The 13,820-nt window shown below is 49.0% G+C and overlaps 1 protein-coding gene across 5 annotated transcripts in view; it reads left to right on the top strand.

The window, feature by feature from the left end:
• The first annotated feature begins 4,694 nt into the window (after positions 1 to 4,694).
• Positions 4,695 to 13,820, top strand: part of LOC132394528 (uncharacterized) — a 102,542-nt gene continuing 93,416 nt past the window's right edge. For 2 of the 5 annotated variants that reach the window (XM_059970808.1, XM_059970806.1), the window contains exon 1: positions 4,695 to 5,034. In XM_059970808.1, the coding sequence (XP_059826791.1) occupies positions 4,977 to 5,034 (58 nt within the window). In that variant the 5' untranslated portion in view covers positions 4,695 to 4,976. Of the gene's footprint in view, positions 5,035 to 6,755; positions 6,942 to 13,820 lie in introns of those variants that run through there. The other 3 variants (XM_059970809.1, XM_059970805.1, XM_059970807.1) reach the window with 2 other exon arrangements.

Below are 13,820 nucleotides of genomic sequence, written 5' to 3'. Positions count from 1 at the left end.
AAGGCGACCATGAAGGCACTGAGTTCATCTGGAAGCAAAGCCCTGGTGTCAAAGTTCAAGGTTCAAGGTTCATTTTATTGTCGATGTATTTACAATACACCAGACCGCCTTCCCACAGAAAAAGCAGTTACAATAACAATCCCTGAACCTCTGCCCTACAGAAAAAACAGTATAAATAACAATCACCGACACCCTCTCCTGAAAAAAAAACAGCAACAATACAATCCCTGACCCCTTCTCCCACAGAAAAGAACAGTGACAATAACAATCCCTGACACCCTTCCCTGCAGAATAAAACAGCAATAATACAATCCCTGACCCCTTCTCCCACAGAATAAAACCTCCGGTCTCCATTGGGAGTGATCCCTGACCCTCCGGCCTCCATTGGGAGCGATCACTGACCCTCCATTCTCCATTGGGAGTGATCACTGACCCGCCGTTCTCCATTGGGAGCAATCACTGACCCTCCGTTCTCCATTGGGAGCAATCACTGACCCTCTGGCCTCCATTGGGAGCAATCACTGACCCTCCGGCCTCCATTGGGAGTGATCCCTGACCCTCCGGCCTCCATTGGGAGCGATCACTGACCCTCCATTCTCCATTGGGAGTGATCACTGACCCGCCGTTCTCCATTGGGAGCAATCACTGACCCTCCGTTCCCCATTGGGAGCAATCACTGACCCTCTGGCCTCCATTGGGAGCAATCACTGACCCTCCGGCCTCCATTGGGAGTGATCACTGACCCTCCATTCTCCATTGGGAGTGATCCCTATGTCCCAATGGTCCCAATGCTGTTGTCCCAGTGGCCTCCATCCGGAGTGCTTGCTTCAATCTTTCTCACCACTTCGAGATGGAGTCGCTCATGACCCGACGTCCTGTCCTTGGTTTACTTCATGAGTCAGCTTGTGTTCTCGGTCCTTTTCGAGTTTTTGTCTCTGATCTCCACGAGGCAGCTCTCCTGACTTAGCACAGCACTGCATCCTTCGACTGAGATCCAAATGTACACCACAGGCACCGACAGTCTCCATAACACAACCAGTACAAAAAGTATATGAGCAAAAGTGAAATAATTCAGAGGATTTTCTATCTGAAAGATGTCGCCCGAGGAATTGTTCGTATTTCCGATTCCTTATCTCTTGGTCTCGAGAAGTATGAGGTGACAGCACTCAAGCCCTTTCTTGGCCGATTTTTAGCAGTTAGTTGCCATCATAAACAGCTGCATTATTATTGTAACATTTATCTAAACGTTGGTCGGCGAAGAGCTAATCAGCTGTAATCCCTTTATTCTCAGGAACACAGTCCCTCTATACCTAAACCTAATGAGACAGCCTGTTCTATATTTCATGTGTGGAGAGTGATTACACACTTCAATTATTTACTCAACAAATGCTCTGACTCCCATACAATCCCTATCTGAGTCCCCATGTGCAACCACACTCCATTCCTTCTCTTTATATTCATTGGCCGCAAGACTATTGAATGGTCCCCGAGACTCTTCAACTCACAATCAGACAATAAGATATTGGAGCAGACTTAGGCTACTTGGCCCAACGAACAGCCAAATTAGACCTGTGGCACTGAATTCTACAGATTCACCACTCTCTGGCTAAAGAAATTACTACTCATCTCTGTTCTGAATGGACGTCCCTCTACTCTGAGGCTGCATCCTCCTGTCTTTGACTCCCCAGTCATAGGACACATCCTCTCCAAATCTGCTCATTCAATAGATTTCAAAGAACTCGCCCCTTATTCTTCTGAATTCCAATGAGTATAGGTGCAGAGACATCAAACGCTCCTCATATGATAAACCTTTCCATTCCAGAAGCATTTTTGTGAGTCACCTTTGAACCCTCTCCAACGTCAGCACACTCTTTCTTAGCTAAGGAGGCCAAAACTGCCTGCCGTACTCCAAGTGAGGCCTCACCAGGCCTTAAAAAGCTTTACATTACATCCTTGATTTCATATTTAATCCTCTTGACATGAATGCTTACATTGCATTTGCCTTCCTCATCACCGACACAACCTGCTATTAACCTTTAGGGAATCCTGCACGAGGACTCCCAAGTCCCGGGGGTCACAGTCTTCTTCATTATAGCCTTGACAGTTATTCTCTGCCAGCCCTGCACTTTCTCTGAAGCTGTAACACTTTATTCTACATTCGGTTGTAGGTTTGCCTTATTCTCCCTCTGCTGTAACGAAATGATCTGTATGGATGGCATATCACACATTTTTATCCTTCCTCTGTGACAGGAATGAAACAATTTACCAATTAATTTACTAGTGCTGTGCTGAGCAGTGTTGCAGAGGCCCCAGTCATCACACTGACTGGCTCCACCATCAAGCCAACCATGCACAGGAAGTGCATTTGATGTCTAAGGTACTTCCCTTAATCTTGCTACCTTATATATCTGCAGGGAGAAACACAGACACAAGGTAACCATGGAAACATTCATCTTTCTGCTAAGTCTGACAAAATGAACTTAACAAGTGGCAAAGGGCCCCACTTCCAAAGAGTTCATGATTCAAATTTCAAAGTAAATTTATTATCAAAGAGCTTATACGTCACCATATACAACTCAATTTCTTGCGGGCACTTACAGTAGAACAAAGAAATATGAGAGAATCAATGAAAAGCTGCACACAAAGGGCATAAAGGACAATCTATGTAAATACAAAATAATAACTACACAAATAAATAGATAAATAATATTGCTAAAATGATTGTGGTGTCCATGACAGTGAATCCAGAGGTTGTGGGTCAAAGGTATCCACGCTGGTTCAGGAACCAGATGGTTGAGGGGTAATAACTGTCGCTGAACCTGACATAAAGCTCCTCTATCTCCTACCCAATGGCAGCAGCGAGAAGAGAGCGTGGACTGGATGGTGAGCACCAACCGAGTTGGATATCCAGGAGTTCGTTAAATGAGGAAACTGGGACATGGAGGAAGGGAATTCTGTCCTGGTTCTTTCTTTCCAACAATACCACAGGCTCGATAGGGCACCTCATTCATATTATGCGTACATTCTGCACCAGTGGAAACTCCAGAACATCTTTTGTCTTCCAGACACCCATGTTTGCAGAAACATTGTCAGTTGTAGGCCCCAAGCTCTGGGTTTTGGGGGTCCAGGCGACACTGCAGTCCAAGGGCAAGGCAGAGTGTTTTAGGGCCTGCATCTATACTGTACTGCCAGACCCAAGACTCAGGGAAGACAATAGGGAAACATTGACAAGGGAACAGACAGATGTTGCCTCCCTGGTGCCAGGGCCTATTAAAAAGTTGTTCATACAGGCCAGTCTGTCACAGGAAAATCCCTCTCCACTACTGAGCACATCTACATGGAGTGCTGTCACAGGAAAAGCATCAAAACCTCAAACCATCCAGGCTATGCTTTCTTCTTGCTAATACCAAAGGGCAAGAGGTACAGGAGCATTACATCCCATGCCACCAGGTTTAGGAACAATTACTACTATCGGCTCAGATAAATTCACTCACCTCAACACTGAACTGATTCCACAAACTATGGGCACGATCTCAAGGACTCTACAATTCATGTTCTCAATTTTATTTGTATTTGCAGTTTGTCTTCGTTTGCACATTGGCTGCTTGACCGTCTTTGTTTGTGTGTAGTTTTTCATTGATCCTATTGTATTTCTTTGTAGCTACTGCGAATACCCACAAGAAAATGAATCTCAGGGTTATATATGGTGATGTTTACATACTTTCACTATCAATTTACTTTGAACTTTATGTTGAGGAGGGAGGGTGATGAGTATGAGACAGGATCCTAACAATGGCAATGCCCAAATCCCTCCCACTGCCAGCTGCCGCTGAGAAGAGCTGGGGAAAAGCTGGAGGGTGGGGGTGGGTGGTGGATTCCCTGGGCACTGGGGCTAATAGAACCCACACGTCCCAGATGGATTGCACCTCATTACCTGGACATGTTCACACGGACGTAGGAGAGGACTACCCTCCGTCTGCCAAAAGAAGCAGGGATGCCTAGTGGGCATCCACTTTAATTCCACTTGGCATTCCAATGTGTCAATCCATGGCTTCCTCTACTGTCAGATGGGACCACACTCAGGCTGGAGGAACCACATCTTATATTCTGTTTGGGTAGCCTCCAACCTGATAACATGACTATCGATTTCTTGAACTTCCAGTAATGCCCCCCAACTTCCTCACCATTCCCCATCCCCTTTTCCCTCTCACCTTATCTCCTTGTTGCCTGCCCATCTCCGGTGCACCTTCCCCCCTTTTTTTTCTTCCATGGCCTTAAGTCTTCTATCAGATTCCCCCTTCTCTTTCACCACTCAACCTCCCGGCTCTTTACATCATTCCCCCCCCCCGTTTTATCTGTCGTTTTGTTTCTCTCTCCCCTCCCCGTAAATCTACTCCTCGTGTTTTTTTTTCTCCAGTCCTTTCGAAGGGTCTCGGCACGAAACGCCGACTGTACTTTTTTCCACACGAGCAGCCTGGCCTGCGGATTTCCTCCGGCACTTTGTGTGTGTTGTGGGGATTTAACTTCGCTTGGTAGAGAACAGGACAAGCTGAGCGTAAGTTCGGGGGGGGGGGGAGGGGGAGGGTGAATCAGGGAGGGAATTTGCTTCACAAATACATTGGTGCAAATAGATTGGTGCAAAAATCAGGAACTACCGGAAAATAATCAGCTGAATGAAAGCACTTTACCATTCCAAAAGTGACGCAGCAGCCCCGCACCGCAGCCCCCGCCCCCCAGAGGGCAGAAAACCTAGAAAGTGCACGCGCATTGAAAACTACTATCAGTCGATGAGTTTGGTTTCCTGTAGGCGAAGTTACAGTTTTGTATCTGCAAGAACATTTGTTTTTTTTTGGTTAGCAGCTGGTCTCTGGCGCCGCGGTGCGAGAACAGGACGAGATCCCCGGGCTTTGAAGGGTCCCTGACTTCACTTTAGGTTTGGGGCAGCATCGGCCCCGGAGTTTAATCGGTCACTGAAGATGTGGACGATCGCCTGCCTGTCGCTGCTGTGGCTGCTTGGAGCGTCCAGTAACGAAGGTAAGGAGTCTCCGTTTCGGCTTTGCAGCCGCATCGCCACTTGGAATTCCGCTCGGCGGCATGACTTGTAAAAGTTTTCCGCGTGGGATTTCTGCCGGGGGTGTTCAACCCCGACAAATAAGTTGCAATGACCCGATTTCAGACTTTCTGTGCACACTGAGATGTTTTCTATTGTCTGCTTGTATTTTGTTTAGTGAATCTCGGAGAAAGTTGTTCTTTAAGAGGACGGAGTGCAAACTGTGGAACGTGCCAACAAGTGGTGGATGAGATTTATGTAGAATAGATAACGAGGAAAGAGAACTAAACTTGAGGGCGTTAGCCAAGCCTCGAGTTTTGGATTTTAATTTTTGTATATGTGGACTTAGTCTGGTTTACGAGCAGTGAATTAGTGAATACAGAGACCTGGCTATTCTGTGCTGTGTACTTATTAAAGGAAAGGAAAGGGACGTCGCATTAGAGTAACATTGTAAATAAATTCCAGGTGAGGCGACACTTCACCTGCGAGTCGGCTGGTGTGGTATACTGCGTCCGGTGCTCCCGGTGTGGCTTTTTATACATTGGTGAGACCCGACGCAGACTGGGAGACCGTTTCGCTGAACACTTGCACTCTGTCCGCCAGAGAAAGAGGATCTCCCAATGGCCACACATTTTAATTCCACGTCCCATTCTGATTTTTGAATTTTTTTAACAAAATAGACTTTATTCAAAAATAAAATTATATACAATTAACCATTCAATGACTTTCAATTCTTTACAACTGTTTCCATTAGTCTTTACATTTTCACACTTTTCGCCACCCATTCTGATATGTCTATCCATGGCTGTCCTCTACTGTCAAGATGGAGGAACAACATCTTAATATACCAGCTGGGTAGTCTCCAACCTGATGGCATGAACACTGACTTCTCTAACTTCCGTTAATACCCCTCCTCCCCTTCTTACCCCATCCCTGACAGATCTAGTTGTTTTCTCCCTTTCTTTCTCCCGAGGCCTTCCGTCCCCCGACCCTTTCCCTTCTCTTAGCTTCATCCCACCCCCTCCGGTCTTCTATCATTTCGCATTTCCCCCTCATTTTGTTCCACCAGCATTTTGTGTGTGTGTTGTAAATAAATTGTTTCATTAAGCAATCGACATTTAAGTAACTCATTATAGATCACATGTAGCGTTTGACGTCACCACGCCGTACGTACGGGTGACGCCGCTGCCTGCTCCAGGGGAGGGGGTTCTGTGCCCCTGTGTTGAGTTGCTTCGTGAGGGACAGGACGAGGAAATGCATTTCAAACATTTTCACATTCGGCAGGTGATGCACCATCAATAACTCACACTGAGACGTAAGGCGAGATATCGGCTTTTATTGACTGGAAGAAGGAACCAGGAGTGAGTGTCTATCATACAAGGTCCTGGAGACTGAGGCCGAGCTTCAGGCCGCAGGTCTCCTTTATACAGGGGCCTGTGGGAGGAGCCACAGGAGCAGTCAGCAGGGGGCGTGTCCAGACAGGCACATAGTTCACCACATTCACCCCCCCTTTGTTTGAAAAAGTCCTCATGTGGCGAAGGTTCTTAAAAGTCAAGCCTATCAGGTGGTCGAATCTGTCGCTGCGATCTACGTAGCACCGGCTGTGATCGCATGGATGCCGGCGACATTGGTGATTGCACAGGGGACGGGGGTTGCGCGTGTTCCTGCCCACTAGGCGCCGGTGATCCCTCATGCATGTGCGAGGTGCCTGGTATAAATGCGTACGAAACGCCCGGTATATAAGTGTCGTGAGGAGTCTGTGTAGGGCCTGGTGAGCACGGTGTCACCTCTGGTGCAGGGTTCATAGTTACCGGAGAGCCTTCAGGGTAGTGGTCTGCTGCACCTGCGGGTGCCAGGTCGCGGATGGAGACCGTGTCCTCCCGCCCATCAGGTAAGACCACGTAAGCGTACTGGGGGTTCGCATGTAGAAGGTGAACCCTCTCCACCAGCGGGGAGTATTTATTGCTCCTCACATGTTTCCGGAGCAGCACTGGCCCCGGGGACGTCAGCCAAACTGATAGGGTGGTCCCAGTGACAGACTTCCTGGGAAAAGAGAATAGGCGTTCGTGAGGGGTGGCATTGGTGGACGTACATAACAGAGAGCGGATAGAGTGCAGTGCCTCAGGGAGGACCTCCTGCCATCGAGAGACCGGCAACCCTTTTGACTTAAGGGCTAAAAGTGTGGCCTTCCACACTGTGGCATTCTCCCGCTCCACCTGGCCATTACCCCGGGGATTATAACTCGTGGTCCGACTGGTAGCAATGCCCCTAGCTAGCAGGTACTGGCGCAGCTCCTCACTCATAAAGGAGGACCCTCTATCACTGTGGATATAGCAGGGATACCCGAACAGAGTGAAGAGCTGGCGCAGGGCTTTTATGATGGACGTGGCAGTGGTGTCGGGGCAGGGGATGGCAAAGGGGAACCGTGAGTACTCGTCGATAACACTGAGAAAATAGACATTGCGGTCAGTGGAGGGAAGGGGGCCCTTAAAGTCAACACTCAAGCGTTCAAAAGGGCGGGTGGCCTTGACAAGTTGTGCCGTGTCAGGACGGTAGAAGTGCAAATTTGGCAGTCCCTGGTCATCGTCCTGATGCCCTCCAGGGAGTATGGCAGGTTCCGAGCTTTCACAAAATGGTAAAATCGGGTGACCCCCGGATGGCAAAGTTGTGCATGAAGGGCGTACAGCTGGTCGAGCTGTGTGCTAGCACATGTTCCCCGGGATAGGGCATCAGGGGGCTCATTGAGTCTGCCAGGCCGGTACAGGATATCATAGGTGTAGGTGGAGAGTTCTATCCTCCACCGCAAAATCTTATCATTTTTGATCTTGCCCCGCTGTTGGTTGCTGAACAGGAACGCAACCGAGCGCTGGTCGGTCAGCACGGTGAACCTTTTGCCAGCAAGATAGTGCCTCCAGTGCCTAACAGCCTCCACTATGGCCTGGGCTTCTTTCTCCACCGCGGAGTGCCGAATTTCGGAGCCTTGGAGGGTGCGAGAAAAGAATGCTACTGGTCTGCCTTCCTGATTGAGGGTAGCAGCCAGAGCGAAATCGGAGGCATCACGCTCCACTTGGAATGGAGCAGTCTAGTCCACTGCATGCATCGTAGCTTTGGCAATGTCCGCTTTAATGCAGTTGAAGGCCGCGCAGGCCTCAGCAGAGAGGGGAAACGAGGTAGACTTGACCAGGGGGCGAGCCTTGTCTGCGTAATGGGGGACCCATTGGGCGTAATAGGAAAAAAAACCCAGGCACCGTCTGAGGGCCTTGATAGTGGTGGGAAGAGGGAGTTCTAACAGGGGGTGCATACGTTCGGGATCAGGGCCAATAACCCCGTTTTCCACGACATACCCAAGTATAGCAAGGCGGGTGGTTCCAAACACACACTTGTCCCTGTTATAAGTAAGGTTCAGAGCTGCGGCCACTTGGAGAAATCGTTGGAGGTTGGCGTCGTGATCGGGCCTGTCGTGACCACAGATGGTGATGTTATCCAGATAGGGAAATGTGGCCTGCAGTTGGTACTGGTCCACCATCCGGTCCATTTCCCTCTGGAAGTCAGAGACACCATTCGTGACACCGAAAGGGACGCGCAGGAAGTGATAGAGCCTGCCGCCCGCCTCGAAGGCGGTGTAGGGGCGGTCCTCTGGGCAGATGGGGAGCTGGTGATAAGCGGATTTCAGATCTATTGTCGAGAACACCTTATACTGAGCAATCTGGTTGACCATATCCGCGATGCGGGGTAGGGGGTATGCGTCAAGCTGCGTAAACCTATTGATGGTTTGACTATAGTCCACCACCATCCTATCTTTCTGCCCAGTCCGAACAACAACTACCTCGGCCCTCCAAGGGCTTGAGCTTGGCTCAATGATCCCCTCCCTGAGCAGCCGCTGCACCTCCGACTGAATGAAGGCCCTGTCCCCCGCGCTGTACCTCCTGCTTTTGGTTGCCACAGGTTCACAGTCGGGGGTCAGGTTGGCGAACAGCGGTGGGGGAGGGACCTTGAGAGTGGAGAGGCTGCAAGTGTCGGTAGCGCAGCTGTCGGCCTGTTTCTGGATGGGATGTGTGTGCCCGTGTTTGTGTGTGGTCAGTAGCGGGGTATGTGAAGAAGTCCCACCAAACTGAGGATTCCGGACTGTGAGTGGTGGGAGGGGCCCGTCGTATACCATAGTCACACTTTCGAGATGGCTCTGGAAGTCCAGCCCCAATAGCACAGGTGCGCACAGATTAGGCATGACCAGCAGTTCAAAGTCCCGATATTCTGTGCCTTGCACCACCAAAGTCGCTACACAACCCGCCCGGATGTCTGCGGACTGCGACCCAGAGGCCAAATGGAACCTTCGACTGACCGGCCGCGTTGCGAGTCCGCAGCGTTGCACTGTGTCCGGGTGAATAAAACTCCCAGTGCTGCCCATGTCAAACAGGCATCCAGTCCAGTGCCCCTCCACCTGGATGTCCATCATGGACCTTGCGAGCTGGTGTGGGGCGCTTTGGTCGAGGGTTACAGTGGCCAGAGACCCGGTCAGCATTGGAGGGTCGGGGGCGGGGCGTGCTGACGCCGACAAAGATGGCCGCCCACATCCGGGATACCCAGTAAGCATCGGAGGGCCGGGGGCGGGGCGTGCTGACGTCGCCAAAGATGGCCGCCCACATCCGGGGTACCCGGTCAGCATCGGAGGGTCGGGGGCGGGGCGTGCTGATGTCGACAAAGATGGCCGCCCATATCCGGGCATGCAAGATGGCGGCCCCCATGTCTCACCCGCAGCGCTGCACTCCGCTCGAGGTTGAGACTTACAGACCTTGGCGAAGTGGCCCCGCTTTCCGCAGCTGGAGCAGGTCGCTTCTCGCGCTGGACAGCGTTGTCGAGGATGTTTCTTTTGGCCACAGAAATAACACACAGGCTTCTGACGGGCCACCGCCGTGGTCAGGGTCTGGGAGCTCGTGGAATCGCGACTGGCGGCGGCGTTGGCGAACTCGCTCCCGGGAGCCGGCGGTGGCGGGGTCTGAGGCGTCCACGGAACCGGCGGGGAATCGCGCGGCTGGACGGCGTCGGCGTAGTGCAGTGCAGCTTCCAGAGCGTTGGCCGTCTCTATCGCCGAGCGTAAGGTAAGGTCTGAGTTTTCCAGCAGCCGCTGGCGCATGTACACTGACCTCAGACCCATCACAAAGGCGTCTCGCACCAGCAGCTCCGCATGTTGTTCTGCCGTGAGCGTCTTGCAGTCGCAAGCTCGGACGAGTGTCTGTAGTGCTCGGAGAAACTCAGCGCACGATTCGCCAGGCCGCTGTTGCCGGGTAGCTAAGCGATGTCTTGCGTAGACGTGTTCACCGGCCGCAGGTACTGTCTTTTGAGGGCGTCCAGTGCCCCATCGTAGGTCGGCAGGTCCCGGATAATGGAGTAAACTTTGGAGGAGACCCTCGAGAGTAGGATTCTGTGCATAACGGCGGGTTCAGTCGCACGAAGCTCCGCCAAGTATGATTGAAAGCATGCAAGCCAGTGTTCAAAAGCGAGAGCTGCGTCAGGGTCTTGAGGGCCCAAATCCAACCGGTCCGGACGCAAAACGGGTTCCATGTTTTAAAACTTCCAGTCAATAAAATTGATGCACCATCAATAACTCACACTGAGACGTAAGGCGAGATATCGGCTTTTATTGACTGGAAGAAGGAACCAGGAGTGAGTGTCCATCATACTATGTCCTGGAGACTGAGGCCGAGCGTGAGGCCGCAGATCTCCTTTATACAGGGGCCTGTGGGAGGAGCCACAGGAGCAGTCAGCAGGGGCGTTCACCACAGCAGGTAGATTTGACGTTTTTTAAAAACTTATTTTTATTGAACACAAACAAAAACGCTAAACATGTGCAAACAGAGCCGGGAAATCACACATCAGCAGCAACAAATATATAACTATTAATTTTAAATATACAAATAAACAAGAAAATCCACTCTAAATACTGTTGGACGGAAGGAACTCTATCTAAATGGAGTCACAAAACAGAAACCTTTACAGAGATAACCCAAAACATAGATAGAACATAGAATAGTACAGCACATTACAGGCCCTTCGGCCCACAATATTGTGCCGACCCTCAAATCCTGCCTCCCAAATAACCCTCCACCTTAAATTCCTCCATATACCTGTCTAGTAGTCTCTTAAATTCCACTAGTGTATCTGCCTCCACCACTGACTCAGGCAGTGCATTCCACGCACCAACCACTCTTCGAGTGAAAAACCTTCCTCTAATATCCCCCATGAATTTCCCTCCCCTTACCTTAAAGCCATGTTCTCTTGTACTGAGCAGTGGTGCCCTGGGGAAAAGGCACTAGCTGTCCACTCTATCTATTCCTCTTAATATCCTGTACACCTCTATCATGTCTCCTTTCATCCTCCTTCTCTCCAAAGAGTAAAGCCCTAGCTCCCTTAATCTCTGATCATAATCCATACTCTCTAAACCAGGCAGCATCGTGGTAAATCTCCTCTGTACCCTTTCCAATGCTTCCACATCCTTCCTATACTGAGGTGACCAGAACGGGACACAGTACTCCAAGTGTGGCCTAACTAGAGTTTTATAGAGCTGCATCATTACATCGCGTCTCTGAAACTCTGCCCCTCGACTTATGAAAGCTAACACCCTATAAGCTTTTTTAACTACCCTATCTACCTGTGAGGCAACTTTCAGGGATCTGTGGACATGTACCCCCAGATCCCTCTGCGCCTCCACACTACCAAGTATCCTGCCATTTACTTTGTACTCTGCCTTGGAGTTTGTCCTTCCAAAGTGTACCACCTCACACTTCTCTGGGTTGAACTCCATCTGCCACTTCTCAGCCCACTTCTGCATCCTATCAATATCTCTGTGCAATCTTCGACAATCCTCTACACTATCTACAACACCACCAACCTTTGTGTCGTCTGCAAACTTGCCAACCCACTCTTCTACCCCCACATCCAGGTTGTTAATAAAAATCACAAAAAGTAGAGGTCCCAGAACAGATCCTTGTTGGACACCACTAGTCACAACCCTCCAATCTGAATGTACTCCCTCCACCACGACCCTCTGTCTTCTGCAGGCAAGCCAATTCTGAAACCACCTGGCTAAACTTCCCTGGATCCCATGCCTTGGTGGGGATGATGCTAGAGTCCATTATTAAGGATGAAATAGTGGCATATCTAGATAGAAGTGATAGGATTGGGCCTAGCCAGCATGGATTTACCAAGGGTAAATCATGCTTGACCAATCTGTTGGAGTTTTTCGAGGATGTAACCAGGAAGTTAGATGGGGGAGATCCAGTGGATGTAGTGTACCTCGATTTTCAGAAGGCATTTGATAAGGTCCCACATAGGAGATTGGTGGGTAAAATCAAAGCTCATGGCATTGGGGGGAAGACATTGACATGGATAGAAAACTGGTTGGCAGATAGAAAGCAAAGGGTAGCGGTGAATGGGTGTTTCTCAGAATGTCAGGTGGTGACTAGCGGGGTGCCACAGGGGTCGGTATAGGGACCACAGCTGTTTACAATTTACTTCAATGATTTAGATGAAGGCATTGAGAATAACATCAGCAAATTTGCTGATGATATTAATCTGGGTGGCAGTGTGACATGTGATGAGGACGTTAGGAGAATTCAGGGTGACTTGGATTGGCTGGGCGAGTGGGCAGATACTTGGCAGATGACGTTTAATGTGAATAACTGTGGGGTTATCCACTTTGGGAGTAAGAACAGGAAGGCAGATTATTATCTGAACGGTGTAGAGTTAGGTAAGGAAGAAATACAAAGAGATCTAGGAGTCCTTGTTCATCAGTCACTGAAGGTGAATGAGCAAGTGCAGAAGGCTAATGGAATGTTGGCCTTTATTACAAAGGGAATTGGGTAGAAGAGCAAGGAAATCCTCTTGCATTTGTAAAGAGCCCTGGTGAGACCACACCTGAAGTATTGTGTACAGTTTTGGTCACCAGGGTTAAGGAAGGACACCCTGGCTGCAGAGGAAGTGCAGCGTAGATTGACGAGGTTAATTCCTGGGATGTCAGGACTGTCTTACGCAGAGAGGTTAGGGAGACTGGGCTTGTACACACTGGAATTAAGGAGATTGTGAAATTTTCCTATCCTCTCTGATTCTATCCTTTTCCATGATAATGCTAAAGGTCAGGGAGCGGTGATCACTGTCCCCCAGATGCTCACCCACTGACAGTTCGTTACCTAATACTAGATCTAGTATGGCATTCTCCCTATTTGGTCTGTCAACATACTGTGACAGGAATCCATCCTGGACACACTTAACAAACTCTGCCCCATCTAAACCCTTGGAACTAATCAAGTGCCAATCAATATAAGCGAGTTAAAGTCTCCCATGATAACAACCCTGTTATTTTTGCACCATACAGTCTTTACAATTTTCTGGTTCTGGGAAGTTTACAGAGTATTAATGTATAGCTTGAAGTTTGATGTAAAAAATATAAATGAAGGTTTCTTATTGCTGTATTTGCATTAATGGATATAAAATTTGCTGTAAATTAACAAAAGATTTATGTTAAAGAAATGATCCCTATGAGATTTGGTATTAGTAAACTCAAAACATTTTCAAAACAAAAAGTAAAATCCACATTAATATATTGATCTATAAATTGACAAATATCAACCTAAAATGTTTTAACATATTCACAATCCCAAAACAGATGAAATAAATCCTCTGGATATAAACCACAAAAAGAACTGTTAGTTTCAATATCAGAATTAAACCTTGTCAAATAAACATTGTTTGGATAATATCTATGTATAATTTTAAA

This window comes from Hypanus sabinus, chromosome 5 (genome assembly GCF_030144855.1).
Source record: "Hypanus sabinus isolate sHypSab1 chromosome 5, sHypSab1.hap1, whole genome shotgun sequence".
NCBI lineage: Eukaryota > Metazoa > Chordata > Chondrichthyes > Myliobatiformes > Dasyatidae > Hypanus > Hypanus sabinus.
Note: the sequence above shows the minus strand (reverse complement) of the source record. Positions and strands in the feature narration are given on the sequence as shown.